Here is a 21,375-nt window from a genome sequence, read left to right as displayed (position 1 = left end):
CTGTATTTGTAAATTAGCCTACATTGTTTTCATATCTGCAGTGCTCTACTGTGTGTGTGTGTGTGTGTGTATGTGTGTGAGTGTGTCTGTGAGTAGGGGTGCGTGTGTGTGTGTGTGTGTGAGCGCGTGCGTGTGTGTCCCAGTCGCTGCTCCTCTCCTAGAAAGTGAGAGGTGTCACTCTGCTGCGTTTCACAAGGATGATATTCAATGATAAACAATACTCCCAGGGCGGCGATGACATAAGATAGTTAAATACTTTGAGTAACACTTTGACCTGAAGCCACTGTGGGGAACTTGTCACTGGTGCGTTAAATCCTGATCCTCAAGGACATCCTCTGGAGACACTACCGCTTCTGTCCACAGGGGCCGCCAAAATCAACTTTGAATAAAAGTTCCTTCTAGTTGCATTAATGACTATTTTTGTATGCATGATTTTTGTTTGTGTTGTTTTACTGCAGTGAAAGATCTTTACTCCAGTGATCAATACTATGAACTTAAAAACAATGAATACATAAAGAATATGAAAATATTGAGTCTCTTTCTTCTCTCTTTCGTCTCTCTTTCTTCTCTAAGGGTTAAACAAATTAAAGTCTCACTTTGTTTCTTTGTGTTTCCTGTTTCCAGAAAGTCAGTGAGAAGATTGGAGGGGCGGAAGGAACCAAGCTAGATGATGACTTCAAAGAAATGGAAAAGGTAAACGCTTTTTTATTCCCATGAAATAAAACTTTTAAAGAACTCCAAACATACATAAATATATATATACATAGGTTAGGATTTTTTTTCTATTTTTTTTCCTCCAGTTTTTAAAAATAAATATATATATATATACATATATATTTAAAACAAGATATATATACATATATTTAATCTATATATATATACATTATATTTAAATGTGTATATATATATACAGTGCATCCGGAAAGTATTCACAGCGCTTCATTTTTTCCACATGTTATGTTAGAGCCTTATTCCAAAACGGATTAAATTCATTATTTTCCTCAACATTCTACACACAAAAACCCAAAATGACAAAGTGAAAACTGTTTTTTGCAAATTTTTGCACATTTATTAAAAATAAAGAAGGAAAACACGACGTGTCCAGAAGTCTTCACAGCCTTTGCTCAACACTTTGTTGAAGCACCTTTGGCAGCAGCTCCAGCCTCAAGTCTTCTTGGGTCTGACTCCACAGCGGGGCTCACCTGTTTCTGGGCAGCTTCTCCCATTCTTCTTTCAGAACCTCTCCAGTTCCATCAAGTTGGATGGGGAGCGTCGGTGCACAGATGTTCAATGGGATTCAGGTCGGGGCTCTGGCCGGGCCTCTCCAGGACCTTCACCGTCGTCCCCAAGCCACTCCTTTGTTACTGGGCTGTGTGCTGCGGGGCGTCGTCCTGTTGGAAGAGGAGCCGTCGCCCCGTCTGAGGTCCAGAGCATGTTTCATCCAGGAGGTCTCTGCATTCATCCTGACTCCCAGTTCCACCCCCAGCATGATGCTGCCCCACATGCTCCACTGGAGGGATGCTGTTGGTGAGGAGCAGTGCCTGGTTCCTCCAGACATGACGCTGGCATTCAGGCCAAAGAGTTCAATCGGTTTCTTCAGACCAGAGAATAGTTTCTCATGGCTGAGAGTCCTTCAGGTGCTTCTTGGCCAACTCTAGGCGGCCGTCATGTGCTTCTTCCTGAGGAGGGGCTTCCGTCTGTCCTCTCCCAAACAGGCCTGATGTGTGGAGCGCTGCAGAGACGGTTGTCCTTCTGGAAGGTTCTCCTCTCTTCAGAGCTCTGTCATTGGGACTTTACATGCTGCAGACATCGGTCCCCTTCCCACATCTGAGCTCCATACAGTTCTGTCTCGGAGGTCTGGAGATAATTCCTTGAACTTCATGGCTTGGTTTCTGCTCTGATATGCAGTCAACTGTGATACCTTCTAGAGACAGGTGTGTTCTCAATCATGTCCAATCAGCTGAATGTAGCACAGGTGGCCTCCAATCCAACATCTCAAGGATGACCAGTGGAAACAGGACCTGAGCTACATGTTGAGTGTCATGGCAAAGGCTGTGAATACTTATGTACAGTATATACCACTGCAACGCATTAAAAGAATAAATGCTATAAATTGCACCACATTGTCTGTGTGACCCTAAACTCTTGAACGGCCGTGTGTATCTCTCAACTTCGACATTAATTGCTGTGCAGAAGGTGGACGTCACCAGCAGAGCGGTGTTGGACATCATGACCAAAACCACCGAGTACCTGCAGCCCAACCCAGGTATCAAAACGCACACTCAGACTACGGCATGTAGAGGCCGACCGGTCACTCACCGTCTCCCCTTCGCCGCCTGCAGCGTCCAGAGCCAAGCTGAGCATGATCAACACCATGTCCAAGATCCGCGGGCAGGAGAAGGGACCCGGGTACCCGCAGGCCGAGAGCGTCCTGGGGGACGCCATGCTGAGGTTCGGACGGGAGTTGGGGGAGGAGTCTAGCTTCGGTAAGTGGGAAGGTAGTAGAGGTGGTTGAGAGGGGGTTGGGCTTTGGTCTGGGGGTCAATATAGAGTTGGATGTTCAGAGCTTCCGGGAGCCACAGTTTACTAAATTGCTGCAGAGATTACCCTTTTTCTTTTTTTTAGATAAACCAAGAAGTACCGGAACTTATTGAAAAAGCCCTTTGGGGGATTCTTCCATTGATTTGGGCATTATTGCAGAAAATAATCTCATTTATTCAGCCTGCCACATCATTGCATGTGGCCCCTGACGGGTTGAAAGACATACAATCAGCTTTTTTAAAAGAAATTCCCAAAAAATATCCTGTGCTTTTATTTTGAAGGTTTCAAATTAAATGGATTAATGTTAGAATATTAGAGATATCTTCTCATGTACCATATTTCTACAATTGAAGAAACAATAATCAAATGCAAAGAAATTGATACCACAATATGTTCGGGGGTAGTTTATACATTTATATTTTTAAGAAGCAGCCGGCCCTTTAAGAGGCAGCCATGATGCTGATGTGGCCCATGGTGAAAATGAGTTTGACACCCCTGATCTAGATGATCTTCAGAAATAAAGTCCACCTTATTGACGTTTGAAGCGTGAATACAATCAGCAGAAGTAAAACAGCTTACAATGTTAGCCTATAAGGGAACAAGAGTTCTCTCATTTAGAGACTTTAAAAGCTTCTAAGAGATATTTACTGACCTATTTTATATTGGAGAACTGAACGTTACGATCTCTTCTGTAATTTGAACTGTAGATTGTAAAATGTATTTTAACCGTGAGCTAAGTTCTATGAATGGATGTTTCTTGTCCTTTGGTCACAGCTAACATCGAGCTCAATGCTTTGACTGCTTTTCATGGAGCAGCCAGTCGGTCGTCTTCTGTCCTGATGATAGCACATGAGGAAATCCAATGCTCTCTCTCCATTTCCCCTCCAGGTTTGGCGCTGGTCGATGCCAGCGAGGCGATGAAGGAGCTCGGGGAGGTGAAAGACGCTCTGGACATGGAGGTCAAGCAGAACTTCATCGACCCGCTGCAGAACCTCCACGACAAAGACCTCAAGGAGATACAGGCGAGCTATAGACAGGCTTCATGGGTTCTGTTGGTATCCAACGGAAACGTAATGGACCCGGTCGGAGGCCTCCCAGGAGTTCACTAGACGAGTCCTAAAGGGTCTCCGAATTGATTGATTTCTGCAGCACCACCTGAAGAAGATGGAGGGCCGCCGCCTGGACTTCGACTACAAGAAGAAGCGCCAGGGCAAAGGTCAGGACGACGAGCTGAAGCAGGCGCTGGAGAAGTTCGACGAGAGCAAAGAGGTGGCGGAGCAGAGCATGTTCAACCTGCTGGAGAGCGACGTGAGGACTTCATTTACCCGAGGGCCTTTTCGCGGTTATGGTCCCGGTGATCCAGCCAATGTCTCTTTGTGTCCAACAAGCAGTCCAGAAACATTTTTAATTTACCGTAAGAAACAGAGAAAAATAGTCTCATCGGATTGGACCTTTTGAAACCAAAATGAATCGGTGTGTTTACTCGGTGATCCTGAGCCGAGCCGAGCCAGACCCGGACCCAGCATGGGTACGGAACACAACCTGTTCAGTGTGTGTGGGTGTGTTGCAGATAGAGCAGGTGAGCCAGCTGGCGGCACTGGTTCAAGCCCAGTTGGAGTACCACAGCCGCTCCGCCCAAATCCTCCAGCAGCTCTCCAGTAAGATGGAGGACAGGTATGGCTCCACCTGTGGTAACGGTGAACCCACAGAGAAAGATGGCGGCTAGACAACCCATATCTTTGTTTGTTTTTGTTCTGGCCCTCCAGGATAAAAGAAGTGTCCGCTAAACCGAGGAAGGAGTACGTTCCGAAACCCCGAACGGTCCTGGAGCTGCTGCCCCCCAGCGAGAGCCACAACGGAGGGATCCACTCGGCCAAGTCGCCCGGAAGATCACCAGGTAGGGAGAGCTTCAAGACCTGGAGCATAGACTTCTATACAACCAGAGGAGTCGCCCCCTGGTGGTCAGGAGAGAGAATGCAGCATCAAGACATTAAGCATGGACTTCTATACAACCAGAGGAGTCGCCCCCTGGTGGTCAGGAGAGAGAATGCAGCTTTAACACATGAAGCAGAGACTTCTATACAACCAGAGGAGTCGCCCCCTGGTGGTCAGGAGAGAGAATGCAGCATCAAGACATTAAGAATGGACTTCTATACAACCAGAGGAGTCGCCCCCTGGTGGTCAGGAGAGAGAATGCAGCATCAAGACATTAAGCATGGACTTCTATACAACCAGAGGAGTCACCCCCTGGTGGTCAGGAGAGAGAATGCAGCTTTATCACATGAAGCATAGACGTCTATACAACCAGAGGAGTCGCCCCCTGGTGGTCAGGAGAGAGAGTGCAGCTTTAACACATGAAGCATAGACGTCTATACAACCAGAGGAGTCGCCCCCTGGTGGTCAGGAGAGAGAATGCAGCTCTAACACATGAAGCATAGACTTCTATACAACCAGAGGAGTCGCCCCCTGGTGGTCATAGAGCATGTGCAAGGTACCGAGGTTGTCGCCTTGTAGAAACTTTAAATATGACCACTAGAGGGCGTAACCCTTCATTTACAGTTCTTCTCCCCCTCGTGTCTCAGCCCCGTTGGACCAGCCCTGTTGCCGAGCGCTCTACGACTTTGAACCAGAGAACGAAGGCGAGCTGGGCTTCAAAGAGGCCGACGTCATCACCCTGACCAATCAGATCGATGACAACTGGTACGAGGGCATGATCAACGGTCAGTCGGGCTTCTTCCCCATCAGCTACGTGGATATCCTGGTGCCGCTCCCTCATTAGGACCCCGCCGGTGACCCCTCGACCAATCTAGACCCTCTGAAGCAAAACCCAGCCTGTACTTACATAAAGAACAAAGTCCCTTCTTCTTCTTCTTCATCTGAAATGACGAAGACGGGGGTATATGGAAGAGACGAAGGGGTGATTAGAGGATGCGAAGAACCAGAACAAGAAGAAGAAGAAGGAAGGGGGCATTGAGGATTTCCCCGTGAAGAGGGCGAACGAGGAAACGAAGGGATGATCTTCTTACGGCCCAAATGAGTCTTTGGGAGCCTTGAGGCGGATCCGTTGGTGCATGTTTGTGTCTGCTCGTGTCGACCTGTTCTTCTTCTGAAGGCCGAGCCGAAGCTCTGCTTGTCCGTTGAACCGCCCGACAGATGTTTTTGAAGCGCTGTCGTTCTTCTTCTTCTTCTCTTCGTACGTTTCTACCTGTGCACTTCTGACTTTTCTCCCTTGACTTGCCTCCCTGTGCTCTTCCTTCGGCTCTAGGTCTTCCCCTCTTTCCTGTCTTTTGTTTCTTTCCGTCCATCTTCGACTAGCATTGCCTCTCAGCATGGCTCCGGTATGCAGGCCTCTAACCCCGATCCAGAGATGCCCGCCCCCCAACCCCCCCCCCCCTGCTTTCGTTTTGAGTACATCTGTAACAGACCCCGCCTTTCTGTCTCAGAGTCTCGGCTCGGTGGCTGAACGCATGAACCAGCCACATCCAGACTGTTTATGCGACGAGACGTTTGGATTAACAGCCGTAATCTTGCAATAAGTCAATCTTTACGGGATGAAGAAGAACCTGTGCGGTCGCCTGTTTACCTTTATGAATGGGGAGGTTTGAGGGGTCGGGAAACTTCATTCAAAACGTCAATAAACGTGTCGGCTCAAGAGATTAACGAGGAAAAAGTGGCGTTTTACCGCCAACGGCGCAACGTGGAGGAACCAGATTGGGTTCTTTGTTTCCTCTGTGTAGTATCCTGACTTCTCTATTCACAGTGTGGTGTGTACTGTGTGGACTTTATGCTCGGTGACTCGGTGGTGCTCGTTCTAAATTCCTGTTTTGATGAAGTCCTCTACCTTTGATTGATGCTCGGCACCTCCTACAATAAGACCGTATTTTGTTTCTGCAGTGCTTAAAGGGACAGTACACACCCAAATATTTCCTCTCACCTCAAGTACTATTTATCGATCTACAATGTTTTGATCTGAGTTGTTGGGAACAATACACAAAGAGTATTTTTTGTTTTGGGGGTGACCTGTCCCTTTCAGTCTTACCATTGCCTCAACTAATTACAAATAAAAGGTTTTCTGCCTGGCAAAGAGAAGTCGTATACTCGCATTGAAGCGTTACAGAGCTTTTTCCGCAGTTGTCCGGTATGAACGTCGCCGTCACTACCCCATTGCATTGTGGGATACAATGCCTACTACGCATTGTAATATTTTACCCAATTTGTTTTTGTAATTTGCCCCAAAACCTTCAAACATCATAGACATTTTTTGGTTGTTAGTTTGAATAAATATGATTCCGGACCTCGTGAACATCCGGAAGAGTTCCAAGCCTTCGGAACGTAAGAAGATCGGTTCAAAGGCAATGAAGGACTTCTAATGCAGGGTTCATACACATGTTGACCAATGGATATCCAGGACCTCTCCAGGAATTTTAACCAAATTTACATGACCAAAAATGTTGTGAAATGTCATCCATGAGTGACACACATGGATGAGAGACACACGTTTGATTAAAAGCATACACATTTCTATAAATGTTTATTATTTTAATCAAACTGTGTAAATGAACACATTTCCAAGACTTCTCCAAAAAATGTTGGGATCAAATTTTTTTCAAGGACTTGCCTGGAAATAACCATTTTTAAATGTCATTACTTTTCCAGGTCTTTGATGACCGTACGATCCCTGTAATGTTGTAATGGCTGTTGGTTCTGGGTTCTGGGTCCAGTTCTGGGTCTGGGTTCTGGGTCCGTCTGGATTTGCTCTGGTGCACATATGAAAGTCCGTCCCCTTGATTCCGGTTCTCATTTACCACCCTTTAGATTTTCCAAATGTACCTGAAGCTCCGCGGTATCATCTCGGATATTCGACTCCAAAGGGTTTCTTCTTGTTTTCCACGGCTCGCCGCTTCGCTTCACGTTCCTGTACTTTCAGCGTTGAGCAGAATGCGTAAAAAGTACTTAGTGCCTGAAGAGCGGATACCTCGTTCCGAAATGAAACGCGCTCTGATGAAAAACCCCAAAAGAAAGTCTTGTTTTCTGATCTCATTTGGGAAGCGTCGGTTTAAAGCTGAGACGCCACACATTTGTACTTTGCATTGTTTTTATCACATTTTCTGCCTTTTCTTTACTGCTTAATAGTCATACTGTATATCACCGTGATGACAACAACTCTACAGGCGTGAACTGGACCAAACTTCTTGGTTTTAGCCAAAATCGAAAAAATCTCTTCTTAAGTGGAGGGTTATGGCTATTTTTAGATGAAGAAAAAAAATCTCATTCTTTTCCAAAATCTGCTGCTGCATGATGGAGAAAGGCTGAGAATATTCTGTGAGTGTCTTGTTTCATCTTTTAAACGTGAAGGTTTCAAAGTATTCTCATATAGGGTACCTTTGTGGTGTTTTCAAAATGTGCCTCCTTCATTTTTGTGTATTCTGAATATTGGACACAGTTCATTCACAACAAAAGCCATAACATGGGTCTCATAGTTGACAATTATAGTAATAATTCACCAGGTTTCCAGCAGAGGTGTTTAAAAAAAAACTTTTGGTAAAGTTTAAGACCTGTTTAGAAAATAAACCTCGATAATGGTGTTCCCAACAGAAATGCTCATACAGAGGTTCAGTGTAATCTAGCTTCAGTTCATCAGCATTGAACACTAAGGCAATAACTGACGATCTAACAATAACACGCAGAAGGAGGAGCACGGAGACCGGTCGGACTCCTCTTCCTCCATCGTCAAAGCACAGCAACAACCCAACGTACTCGTAACTCTCTGTAACTCTCAACACTTTGTTGTAAAAGCCGTGGCTTCAGACCCAAACTGTGTCCGCTGCGTTTCCTCGACTGAGACCCTCCTGTGGAAAGTCTGTGAACTGCAACTCGACCTCCTCACGGCTGGTTTTTGGGATGATTTTTCCAAATAAAAATGGGGAGATGTTTGTCCTGCTGGAGCCGATGTGAACTCCATTTGTTTTAAATAATCTTTTGACATGCTCATGCTATACATATACACTACCGTTCAAAAGTTTGGGATCACTTAGAAATGTCCTTATTTTTCAAAGAAAAGCATTGTTTTTTTCAATGAAGATAACATTAAATCAATCAGAAATACACTCTATACATTGTTAATGTGGTAAATGACTATTCTAGGTGGAAACGTCTGGTTTCTAATGAAATATCTCCAGAGGTGTATAGAGGCCCATTTCATCATCACTCCAGTGTTCTAATGGTACATTGTGTTTGCTAATCGCATTAGAAGACTAATGGATGATTAGAAAACTCTTGTGCAATTATGTTAGCACAGCTGAAAACTGTTTTGCTGATGAGAGAAGCTATACAACTGGCCTTCCTTTGAGCTAGTTGATAATCTGGAGCATCACATTTGTGGGTTCGATAAGACTCTCAAAATGGCCAGAAAAAAAGAACTTTCATGTGAAACTCGCCAGTCTATTCTTGTTCTTAGAAATGAAGGCTATTCCATGCGAGAAATTGCAAAGAAACTGAAAATGTCCTCCCGCGGTGTGTACTACTCCTTCAGAGAACAGCACCAACGGGCTCTAACCAGAGCAGAAAGAGAAGTGGGAGGCCCTGCACAACTCAGCAAGAAGACAAGTACATTAGAGTCTCTAGTTTGAGAAATAGATGCCTCACAGGTCCTCAACTGGCAGCTTCTTTAAATGGTACCCGCAAAACGCCAGTGTCAACGTCGACAGTGAAGAGGCGACTCCGGGATGCTGGCCTTCTAGGCAGAGTGGCAAAGAAAAAGCCATATCTGAGACTGGCCAATGAAAAGAAAAGATTGGTATGGGCAAAAGAACACAGGCATTGGACAGAGGAAGATTGGAAAAAGGTGTTCTGGACAGATGAATCCAAGTTTGAGGTGTTTGGATCACACAGAAGAACATTTGAGAGATGCAGAACAGGTGAAAAGATGCTGGAAGAGTGCCTGACACCATCTGTCAAGCATGGTGGAGGTCATGTGATGGTCTGGGGCTGCTTTGGTGCTGGGAAAGTGGGAGATTTGTACCAGGTAAAAGGGATTTTAAATAAGGAAGGCTATCACTCCATTTGGCAACGCCATGCCATACCCTGTGGGCAGCGCTTGATTGGAGCCAATGTCCTCCTCCAACAGGACAATGACCCAAAGCACACCTCCACATTGTGAAGAACTATTGAGGGAAGAAGCAGGCAGCTTGCTGTCTGTAATGGAGTGGCCAGTCACCAGATCTCAACCCATTGAGCTGTTGTGGGAGCAGCTTGACCGTATGGTCCTCAAGAAGTGCCCATCAAGCCAATCCAACTGGTGGAGGGGCTTCAGGAAGCGTGGGGTGACATTTCAACAGATTACCTCAACTAATTAACAGCTAGAATGACAAAGGTCTGCAATGCTGGAATTGCTGCAAAAGGAGCATTCTTTGACGAAAGCAAAGTTTGAAGAAAAAAATTAATACTTCAAATACAAATCATTATTTCTAACCTTGTCAATGTCTTGACTATATTTTCTATACATTTTGCAACTCATTTGATAAATAAAAGTGTGAGTTTTCATGGAAAACACGAAATTGTCTGGGTGATCCCAAACTTTTGAACGGTAGTATATATATATATATATATGTATGTCTATGTATATGTACATATACAGGACTGTCTCAGAAAATTAGAATATTGTGATAAAGTTCTTTATTTTCTGTAATGCAATTAAAAAAACAAAAATGTCATGCATTCTGGATTCATTACAAATCAACTGAAATATTGCAAGCCTTTTATTCTTTTAATATTGCTGATTATGGCTTACAGCTTAAGAAAACTCTAAAATCCTATCTCATAAAATTTTAATATTTCCTCAGACCAAGTAAAAAAAAGATTTATAACAGCTGAGTGTTTGTCAAGGCTCAGGAAACCCTTGCAGGTGTTTCGAGTTAATTAGACAATTCAAGTGATTTGTTTAATACCCTACTAGTATACTTTTTCATGATATTCTAATATTTAGAAATAGGATATTTGAGTTTTCTTAAGCTGTAAGCCATAATCAGCAATAATAAAAGAATAAAAGGCTTGCAATATTTCAGTTGATTTGTAATGAATCCAGAATGCATGACATTTTTGTTTTTTGAATTGCATTACAGAAAATAAAGAACTTCATCACAATATTCTAATTTTCTGAGACAGTCCTGTATACATGTATATATATATGTATATATGTGTGTGTATAGCACTCTCCAAATTTCCTCGTGCTTTAAGATTGTCGGGCATTTTGTTCGTTTTGTTCTTTTCTTTGTGTTTTGCTTTGTGCTGATTTACCCTGTATGGCGACATGTATTCTAACCTCAATGAGGGACTTGTGTATTTATGTATGTATTTATTTGTGTATTTATTCCTGCGTCCTATTTATTGGTTCGGCACCTGTTGCGTATTTGACGATTTGTCAATACATCGGTGATGTGGACGAGGTTGAGGGAAGATGGATTTTTGGGTGGTCGATATAAAAAAGTAGCTGTGATTCAAACTTACTGTTGCTCTCCTCGTATTGGACGATGATGTCATATGAGACCACTGTATGTATAACTGCTTGTCGTGAAGATGATCTACAATGTAATGACAATAAAGAATTAACACTATGAGAAAAACAACGAGAGTTTAATCGGTTCTTCTTAGAAAGACACAATAAAATCCTAACATTAAAAATCCATTTGCATGTACTTTCTGTGGGATTACTTTTATTTTGACATTTTGTTTAAAGCTTGTTTTTTTCATTACATTTTGGACTACTTTCATATAGCCTATTTTCACGTCCCCGCATTTATTTAACCACTACGTTTACTTTTTAAATTAAGATGTTACAAACAAAACATGTGATGGATTTATGGAATATGCCCCAGTGTTACAGATTAAACCCCCAAAAGTTTGATACTTTAAGTTAATTTGTTGTGCTTTTATTTTACTTTCTCTTTAAACTGTGTTATTACTACTTCAGCAGCCTCAATATATGTATTTAATACTTCTTATTTTTAGTATATGGTACGTAGATGAGGTATGTAATAACATGGTGCACAGAAAATCAAAACAGCACTTAAAATTAAGATATTATTCATTATAAAATAGTTGTACAAATAATTAGTATTATTCATATTATTTCATTAGCATTGCCCAAAATGCCATCACAAACGTGCCTCATAGGGCTTTTCAATGAGAAAGACGCCCTCCTCTGCCCTGTGTGTGTTTCTATTGTGTTTTGCGTGTGCAATGAGCCAAAATGGCCGCCGCCGGCGCTGTGGAGACACGTCTCCCTCCCGCTGCCGCCTGGTTTCCCTCCTTTTGCAAATTAACATATGATGCGTTCAGTACTCCTCTAAAATCGTCGTACTTTCCATACCCAAGGAGCAAAATGTGACTTTTCTTTGCGCAAAAATAAATATGTATGAAATTAACGTGGTATTAAAATCGACACGATGACGCACGTGTATTTCTTCGCTATTTCTTGTTGTTTAAAGTGAAAGTCCGGCATTTTTGAAGAGTGAAGAGGACGAATTAGTATTTGCTTCAATAAAAGGGTGATAAAAGATACGTTTTAACATGTTTTGTGATAGCTGCATATATCATTACGTGTTGTATAAATTAGCACAGTGTATTGTGTACAACCGTAACTCGCTTTATTCATTTGCTCGGAGGTCATGGGGAAATGTATACATTTTCGAGGACAAGTAAAAGCAGCCAACGGCTTGACCCACTTTTCACACACGCCACGGGAACGTTTCACATGCTTTGTCAAGCTCCACTGGAACGAGAGAGAAAACCGGAAGTGCAATAGTATTCCTTCAAAGTAAAATATTATGTAAAAACATCGATACGCACAACACACATACTTAACATTTTAAGAATTTAAAACGAGTCTGTATGATGTATATATATGTAATACATCAGTTGTTTCGCAGGCACGATATTAATATTTTATTTAATATATTCACAGAAAATGCCCGAATTGCACTTCCGCCGACACGATGAGAACATTATTTTCCACGTCTTCCCCGGAAGTCCTGACGTGTTCACTCTAGCTAGCTTCACGCAGGTTTCCGCGTGTTGATACTGAAGAGAGAGGTCCGAGGAGAAACAAGTTTTCGCATCTCAGAGACCCAAATTCAGGCCGAAACCAGAGGAAAATGGACATGAAGAAGAGGGTCTCCTTAGAGCTGAGGCACCGGTCGCCGACAGAAGTGAGTAGCCCGCTTTAGGTTGTTGTTTATCGGCGTAACGTTTCACCAAACTTGACCTGCAGGGAGAAGCAGTGATGGCGAGCACATGGCAGGACGTCTGCAGCTGCAGGGGGAAGCAGTGTTCAGATGTAACGTTCGCCGTTTATTAGCAGCTGTAAAGTTTAGAAACAGTTTCCATTAGCGACTTAAAAACACCTTTCCGTTACAACCGCAGCGCCCTGAAGTGCGTAGCTGATTACCGCCTCGTTTCCGTGTTTTACGTCCACACGTATTCATCTTATTTAATCAGAAACTGCGCAGAGCCACGTTAAATGATCGTCCTTGAACGGCTCGTGGTTGAAACGAAAGTTGCACGCGCCTCCTGCTCGCGCTCCGAAATACACACACACACACGCATATCCGTGTCTCCCGGGCCCGGCTAATATCTGGAGCTGCAGTATTTATAACTTGCCTATATATATATATATACACACACACACACAACGCGGTAACTTTACACAGTTTAAATGCAACATATAGTAGTGTTCTCTGCGTCATCGTGGACGGAATCTTGTAGAAATCAAAACAACGTTCGGGCGTAGAAGAAGAAAAAAAACCGACTCGTCACGATTTATCTTTAACGTTTAACGCTCGTGCGATGCAGGAAATGCGTCATTGTTTTCCCCCCGGTGTTTAATCTTATTTTTAAATTCCTTTAAAACTACAAGCCTCCCAACCCGTAATGTACCTTTCTCACGTCAATGTTTAACGTTGAATTGTTTTATGAATTTTATAATACCCACACACAAAAAAGCAGTTGATGATGTTGCCGCCCCGGGGATTAGTCGGAGCCGCGGAGGCGCGCAGCCAGCGGCGTGTGCCCGCGTGCTAAAGTGGCTACTTCGCCGCGTTGGACTTGTTGTGCTCTCGCGTGCCTCCCGGTTACTAAAACACGCGATACTCGCGCTCACTTATGCGCTAATAAGTAACAATACGAATGATTTCGTGAACGTAAAGGTAGAAAGTAACGCAGCGGCGTCACACGTGTGGAGGGTTTATAAACAGTCTCGGCTCCGGGCTGCGCTCCAAGACGAAGAGCCTCCTCCTCCCTCGCGTCCTCGTGGGAGGATGCTTGCTGCTATTGCCGGTCAATATATTTTAAAGTTTGGTTGAATGTGATGCCATTCAAATATATATATATATTTAAATACTATTATCTTGTATTTTATGTACTAAACACTTAATAATGGAATTCATTCGGAATGTTTTTTTAAAATGCGTATCTTTGCATTAATTTTGCATATTTTTAAAAAACTATTGCTTAACCTGCATCTCTAAATGCTGCTGTAGCAAAAAAACATTAATATTTTTTATTAAGTGTCGGAAGTTTCAATATCTTAATAATTATGTATTAAGATATTAAAAAGATAATATATTACAAATTAAAATGGGCATAATTGTTTAATTCTCTTTATTTACATATATATATATAAATCTGTTGGTAGAAAGTCATATTTATATCAGTTATTTTTCGTCATCCGACACATTCACAACGAGGCTCTTTATATTTTTCACCACGTAAAGCTGGCTTGGGGTATAAAATAAATAAAAACAAACCCACTATTGTGTAACGATAAAGCTCCTCCTCAGGTCCAGGAGCTGGTGCTGGACAACTGTCGCTCCGGAGAAGGGAAGATTGAAGGAATCACAGAAGAGTTCTCCAACCTGGAGCTGCTCAGCCTCATCAACGTGGGCCTCACCAGCGTGGGAGACATCCCCAAGCTGGACAAGCTCAAGAAGGTGAGCCGCACACACAGGTGTGTTAATAAGTATTAACACACCTGTGTGTAGTAATACAAACAGGTGTGATTCTTTCCTGTTTTGTTGTTGTTTCTTAACTGGTTTATAATCCCAGGTTTGCTGTATTTATTGTCCTCTTCTTTTCGTCTCTTACTCTTAATCAAATGATTCTTACGTCTCATCAGACTTTTAAACAATGGAGACTTTTAAAACGGAAACGGGGTAAAAAATGTAAAAGTCTTTGATCCTCATTGTCATTAAAGTCAAGAGGAAGGGTTAATGTTCTGAGACGGGAACTTCTGGAATAAACCTCTCTGTTCTTGTTCTCCTCTTCTTCCTCACCTTCTAATCCTCCTCTTCCTCCTCCCCCCCAGTTGGAGTTGAGTGACAACCGTATCTCCGGCGGTCTGGAGGTTCTGGCCGAGCGGCTGGTCAGCCTGACGCACCTCAACCTGAGCGGAAACAAGTTCAAAGACATCAGCACCCTGGAGCCGCTGGTGGGCGGAGCCTATTAAACGTTTACAATGTTTTATCTTTAGACATTTTATAAGAGCCTGAAATGTTGAAGATGATCCGTTTTTATGCTTAAAGTGCAAAGAAATGAGTAGAAACCAAAGAGTGAGGAAACGACTGTTTCTGCTGTGGGGAGGAAGAGTAAACAGTGTTGCATTCTGGGTACTCTGTGGGGCTAACAACACTTTTTGCTCCTTCTTTTTGTTCTCGTTCTTGTTCTCCAGAAAAAGCTCCCCCAGCTGAAGAGCCTCGACCTCTTCAACTGCGAGGTCACCAACCTGGCCGACTACCGCGAGTCCATCTTTAAGCTCCTCCCACAGCTCACCTACCTGGACGGGTACGACATCGACGACTGCGAGGCGTCCGACTCCGATGGCGAGGGGGACGGCGTGGAGGACGAAGAGGGGCTGGGTGAGGAGGAGGAGGAGGAGGAACTCTTTAATATTCCCATATCGTGGTGAGAAGCTCACCTGGAATGTTTCTCTCTCTCTTTGTTCCAGAGGGCGAGTCGGAGGAGGAGGAAGACGAGGAGGACATCGTGGCCGAAGAGGAGGACGACGATGACGATAGTAACGAGGAGGAGGTGAGACGGAGGGTTCCGGTTGTCGCCTCCTGATTGAATTAAAGGGCCGGCGTTTTAAATCTATTTAGTAATATTAATTTATACGGATTTCATTTTCTCTCTCGTGGAAACAAAATGATTTATTTCAGGCTTCTCGGCCGAGGCACATTTTTACCGAGTCGATCTTGAACGCATCGCGATCAAAGTCGGCTGTTGTGGCTCTGTGCCCATCGTCGTGGTTACGCTGATCTGAATTAATCGGAGATGAAACTGATGCAGTTATTTGTTCATGACCAATTTCTGTTGGACTTATGTCTACTTTCTGCTCTGTGTGTGTGTGTGTGTGTGTATATATATATACACTACCGTTCAAAAGTTTCGTGTCTTCCATGAAAACTCACTTTTATTTATAAATGAATTGAACATTTCATAGAACATATAGTCAAGACATTGACAAGGTTAGAAATAATGATTCATATTTTTGTATTAATTTTGTTCTTCAAACTTGAAGCTCAAAGGAAGGCCAGTTGTATCGCTTATTTCACCAGCATAACTGTTTTCAGCTGTGCTAACATAATTGCACAAGGGTTTTCTAATCAGACATTAGGCTTCTAAGGCGATAACACAATGTACCATCAGAACACTGGAGTGATGATGAAATGGGCCTCTATACACCTCTGGAGACATGTCATTAGAAACCAGACGTTTCTCCTAGAAGAGTCATTTACCACATTAACAATGTAGAGAGGGTATATATCAGGCATGAGAATCCCTCACCTTTCGGCGAAATTCGCCGTTTTGAAACCAAAATAGGTGACTGACGTGAATCGTGTAGATCCGAAGAGTTTTTGTTTTGGTGGAGGGGGGGGTCAATTGGCCGGCCGGCATTTATGAGATTAGAGAGGGACACGGAGAAAATGTGGAGTGGTGCTCTTCGCAATAAAACATCTTTGATGGACGTGTCGCGTCTCGGCCAATCAGCGTCAAGATGTCTTCAGCGTTTGGTGGTTTAGGTTAGCTTGAATGTTAGCCCGCTACATCTGCTGCTGTCGCGCTGCACGGTGGAGCGATGCTAACAAAGTACCCGTACGTTAAGAGCGATGTGATTTAGCATATCTTTAGTGTCGACACTTCATCAAGAGAGCGATCAGAGCCGCGCTGCTCCGTGTCGAGCTGTCTGCGCAGCGCTAACAGAGAGTGGCGTGAAGAGGTGGAATTTTCGGCTTTAAAAATAAAAATAAAAAAAGATGTCTGAAGTGAAATGTTTAAGTTCAGTCTGTAAAGTTGTGTAACTCTACAGCTGCTCTTCCTGATGAACTCTGGATCCTCTGGTCAGAGACTAACTGCCTCATAGTGTATCATCATTGATCAATGCTATGATGGCTCCATGTAGTTTCATTCATATCTTGTAGGCTAATACTAATATTACTGCTATTTGTTAAGTGTTGAAAAAGTTGGTAAAAAGTGAACCATACAGATATTTTATTTATTACTATTATAGATAAATATACCAGTGTCTTATTTATGGTATACTGTTTTTATGGTATTGTATCAGTATCATATTTATGGCAGGTATGGTATAAGATCGTGACAACCAGGTAGAGGCAGAACAGACTCAATGAACAGACTCGTGGCTCAGCAGAGCTCAAGACTTGAAGACTTGTTCACGCCAAAAAAAAAGGAAGTTGGTTCATGAATGACCATATTATACACAATATTACTATTATTATAGGGCCCAATCACCAGAATGGAGGACCTACAGATTATCATACAACGTCCAACATCGATGTTCGTGGAAGTCACCAGCACCCCCCCCCCCCCCCCCGTGCGCAGGGCGCCTATCCTTCTCACCTTTTTCACTCCTGAACCGTTTTCATGCCTGATTTATGATTAATGTTATCTTTATTGAAAAAACAGTGCTTTTCTTTGAAAAATAAAGACATATCTAAGTGACCCCAAACTTTTGAACGGTAGTGTATATATTTATTATTTATTTAATGTATATATATATTTTTGTATTCAACATATTTTTATTATGTATATTTTTATTTAATAGATTTTTACTTAAAATATAAATATATATATTTTTTAAATATTACTATAGATTTAATATATTTTTGTATTTATCAATATTTTTTATATATGAATTTTTGTATTTCATACATTTTTATTAAAGTTTTTTATTTAATATATATATATACATAATATATATTTTTATATCTATGTTTGTATTTTATTTATTTCTAATTAAAATATATATTTTTGTATTACTTTTTGTATTTTTAATTTATTTTATTTATAATTGATTTTTATATATATATTTTTCAATTTCAGATATTTTTATTTAATATATTTTTTAATTTAATATATATATTACATAGAAAATGTATTAAAAATAATATATTACATGTATATATATATATGTATTAAATAAACAATCGTGATCTTTATATTTCTAATTATAATGTAAACAACCGTCTGTCCTGCAGGACGGGGAGGTGAACGGAGACGTGGACAGCGAGGACGACGATGAGGAAGATGACGACGATGACGGTCAGTGACTCCGTTGTTTTACTCTCAAGAGGAATTAGTCTTAATTAAATGAAAACTGATTTAATAAATATAATACATATAATATAACGTCTCCTCCTGCAGACGAGGACTCGTCTCCGGCCAAAGGAGAGAAGAGGAAGAGGGACCCTGAAGACGAGGAGGAGGAGGGTGAAGATGATGATTAAGGACCCTCAAACCCCCCATAACCCCCCTCTGACCTCTCATCCGTTGACCCTCCTCCCCCGCCTCCTGGGCTGCGTTCCATTTCGTGGAGGCGGTCTCCTCCCACCGAGCTGTCGTCTCCTGCAGATCAAACTCACATCTACTTCTGTTTTTTAATATAATTAATATACACCCCCCATTCCCGTGACTCGTAGGTCTCGACGTTCGCTTGTTGGCCGTAACTTTTGTTTTTCTCGGAGCGAGGTGATCGAATATTTTAGTTTTTCAGCGCGAGAAGAAAGAAAAACCATAAAGAGAATCGACAAATGCCCATTCCCGAAGCAGGAGCCGTGTGGTTCCTTTTGGGAGTCAGTGGAGTGTTAATATTCAGCCGGTGATCAATAAGTCTGACCCATCGGGACTCACAATACATTTTAGTTTTACTGAAACTTCTTAAAGTTATGGATTCTGGCTTTGGTGATCCTGACTCTTTTTTTTTTTTTAGATCACAACTAATTAAAACTAATATTAATTCTCAATATTAAATGTTTCTCATGACGATGGAATGAATAATTTTTCGTTAAAACGACAGTTTGAGTCTGCAGAAGGAGCCGGAACAAGAGGCTCGTTGGAGACCCCCCCCCCCCCCCTCTGACATCACAGCTCTGGGACGAAGCCAGCAGCTGTGACATCATGATGGGCTCTGTGATGTCATCAACAGACCCCCCCCCCCCTCTTTTTCCCAAGGCCGAGCGCGCTCAGGGCAAACTGTGTTCTCTCTTTTTTGCCAACAGAGCTTTTTAAAAGAAATATTTTTTCAGAGAAATTGTTTTTGTTTCATTTTGTATGGTTGTCTGTGGAATCTCTCTCTTTACCTCCATCTCTCTCTCTCATGTCTCTTTCTGCTCAGAGAGATCCAGTCGATCCTCCACACTGACTTGGTGACGTTGTGTTTTCTTTTCTTTTTTTTTACTTTCTGTAATTTAAAGGAAAAACAAAACAAAAAAACACACACACAAAAAGGACTTTGTAAATAAAATCTTAACATTTTGCTCCCGGCGTCTCCTCTCTGGCCTTTTATCTGTGCTACTGCTAATGTCTGCAGGTCATGACTATATACATTTTATTTAATATATATATTATTTAATCCATTTAATAAATATTTGTTTTGTATATTTATTTTAATATATATTTGTATATATATACGTATATATATTACATTCCCATAAAAATGTTTTATTATCACTAATGCTCAACCAATTAACCCAAGAAAATGTCACAAGAGGTTATTTGATGGACTTTTAAAATGACATTTTTTAAACTAACAAGTGTTTTACTTATTTTGCATCCAATCACGATTGTGTAATAATACGGCCTTCACCACGATGCATTGATTGAAACTCGATGTGCTTGTGTGAATAAAAAGGAAAAATATAAATAACCGACATCTTAGACTAAACAGTTGAAAAAAATTGATTTAGAGATATCCAACACTCCTATTGGTGCAGAGGACCGTGAACGCATCTCAACATCTGCACTGAGTCGAGATTTATACCTGAAAACCAGTTGAGCACACGGTGCTGCAGTGGCGCAGTCTGTCCACCAGAGGGCGACAGGGCGCCACCGACAAACCAATGACGGCAAAACTCCTTTATTGCACATTTTCATATCCACACAAATCAAATGATAGAGCTCTTTATGAAATACATATTCATGAGCCCAACTATAAAAGCATAAATGTTAAAATAATCAATACGAGTACATACAAATTAACCTAGAATAAATAGGACTGCATGTGACTGGGTTGAACCAGTGGCTTATGTTAATGATTTTTTATTTTATAATTTAGTAAAAAAAAGAAAGAAGATTTAACAGATCCTACTTTAGGTTCAAGCCTTGTTTTTATATTTATGTAAGATTATTTTATTATCTGCCTGGAGAAGTGCTTATGAAGCAGCTCCACTCCATTTTGATGGTAGTAGTTTGGTCATCATGGTAGTTTTATGTATATTTAAAGTTAGAAAAAAGTATTTCCCGAAGTTTTGTGCAATTTATTTATTTCCTATTCAAATGAATTCTCAATCTCCAATTTAAGTTACGTGACGAACAATTTTTAAACCAAGTGAAATCCTTGAATACAGGAAATAGAATTACACGAATTAAAAGCTTGCAATCAAACATAAATGCAATGTAGTATTGGACCCAGATTTTATTTTTTCTACTCTGAGCACGTTGAAACACATTCATGACTTTGGGCTGTTATGAACAGAGACATTGTGATTGATTTTATTATTTTCTGCAAAGCAATTCTGGAATAAAAAAATACATAATTCAAGTTTAAGATTTTAAAATCCCTCATTAATGCTTCTCCAACACAAAACTATTGCATTGGGCAACTCAAAGTACCTGGTGAAGGTTGAACCTTGTGATCATAGTTACATTTTCATTAAGGGTGAGGACAAATGTGTCCAACCTCAAGACTTCATCGCATGTGATTAATCAGGCACAATAATACACACAATGTGATATGGCGCCGTACGTGATGGCTGCTGTGTTGCGAGCTCCCGGATTTTGTAGTAGTTTTTTGTTATTTATTCTTCTTATTGCGACTATTTTTGCACAAAACATTAGCAGCCGGTTAACGTACGACAGATGCACACTTCTGGAGATTGGATCGGCAGTTGCTCGCCGCCTACCAGAGTTTTTCAACTCTTACTCGGACGTCCCGCCAGGAACAGTAGCGGAACTATCTCCGTCCATTTTAGGCGCGATCTCACGCAAACGTCGCCGACGGAGGGGGAAGCGAGCTGGCGTGCTGGTCAGGCTGAGACGTCGAGCCAATCGACCCCCACTACCCACCATTTTACTGGCAAATGTACAGTCTTTGGACAATAAGCTATGCGAGCTACAGGCTCGTATTCAATTCCACCGGGAAACTAAGGACAACTGCATCATCTGCCTTACGGAGACATGGATGTCGGAGGAGGTTACCGACTCAGCCATCGAGCCGGCAGGATTTTCCGTCCACCGCGGACAGAACAAAGACTCTCTCTGGTAAAG

General features: G+C 41.9%; 2 protein-coding genes across 6 annotated transcripts; both read left to right on the top strand.

Annotated features, from left to right (window-relative positions):
* Positions 1 to 669: 669 nt before the first annotated feature.
* Positions 670 to 5,329, top strand: LOC130212256 (endophilin-A1-like). 5 transcript variants are annotated; one of them, XM_056443456.1, is made up of 8 exons: positions 670 to 693; positions 2,194 to 2,266; positions 2,343 to 2,486; positions 3,430 to 3,563; positions 3,691 to 3,849; positions 4,112 to 4,215; positions 4,308 to 4,418; positions 5,101 to 5,329. In XM_056443456.1, the coding sequence occupies exons 1-8, from the start codon at positions 685 to 687 to the stop codon at positions 5,318 to 5,320; spliced, it is 954 nt and encodes a 317-aa protein (XP_056299431.1). In that variant the 5' UTR covers positions 670 to 684; the 3' UTR covers positions 5,321 to 5,329. The 5 variants fall into 5 exon arrangements, with proteins under 5 accessions (XP_056299431.1, XP_056299430.1, XP_056299428.1 ...); XM_056443455.1 differs by having other exon boundaries at positions 4,308 to 4,438; positions 5,124 to 5,329; XM_056443453.1 differs by having other exon boundaries at positions 4,308 to 4,443; positions 5,105 to 5,329.
* A 7,259-nt stretch (positions 5,330 to 12,588) lies between these two features.
* Positions 12,589 to 19,367, top strand: LOC130212240 (acidic leucine-rich nuclear phosphoprotein 32 family member B-like). The gene is made up of 7 exons (XM_056443433.1): positions 12,589 to 12,746; positions 14,376 to 14,525; positions 14,900 to 15,022; positions 15,263 to 15,449; positions 15,539 to 15,621; positions 18,090 to 18,153; positions 18,256 to 19,367. The coding sequence occupies exons 1-7, from the start codon at positions 12,693 to 12,695 to the stop codon at positions 18,336 to 18,338; spliced, it is 744 nt and encodes a 247-aa protein (XP_056299408.1). The 5' UTR covers positions 12,589 to 12,692; the 3' UTR covers positions 18,339 to 19,367.
* The last annotated feature ends 2,008 nt before the right edge of the window (positions 19,368 to 21,375 follow it).

This window comes from Pseudoliparis swirei, chromosome 21, assembly GCF_029220125.1.
Source record: "Pseudoliparis swirei isolate HS2019 ecotype Mariana Trench chromosome 21, NWPU_hadal_v1, whole genome shotgun sequence".
NCBI lineage: Eukaryota > Metazoa > Chordata > Actinopteri > Perciformes > Liparidae > Pseudoliparis > Pseudoliparis swirei.
Note: the sequence above shows the minus strand (reverse complement) of the source record. Positions and strands in the feature narration are given on the sequence as shown.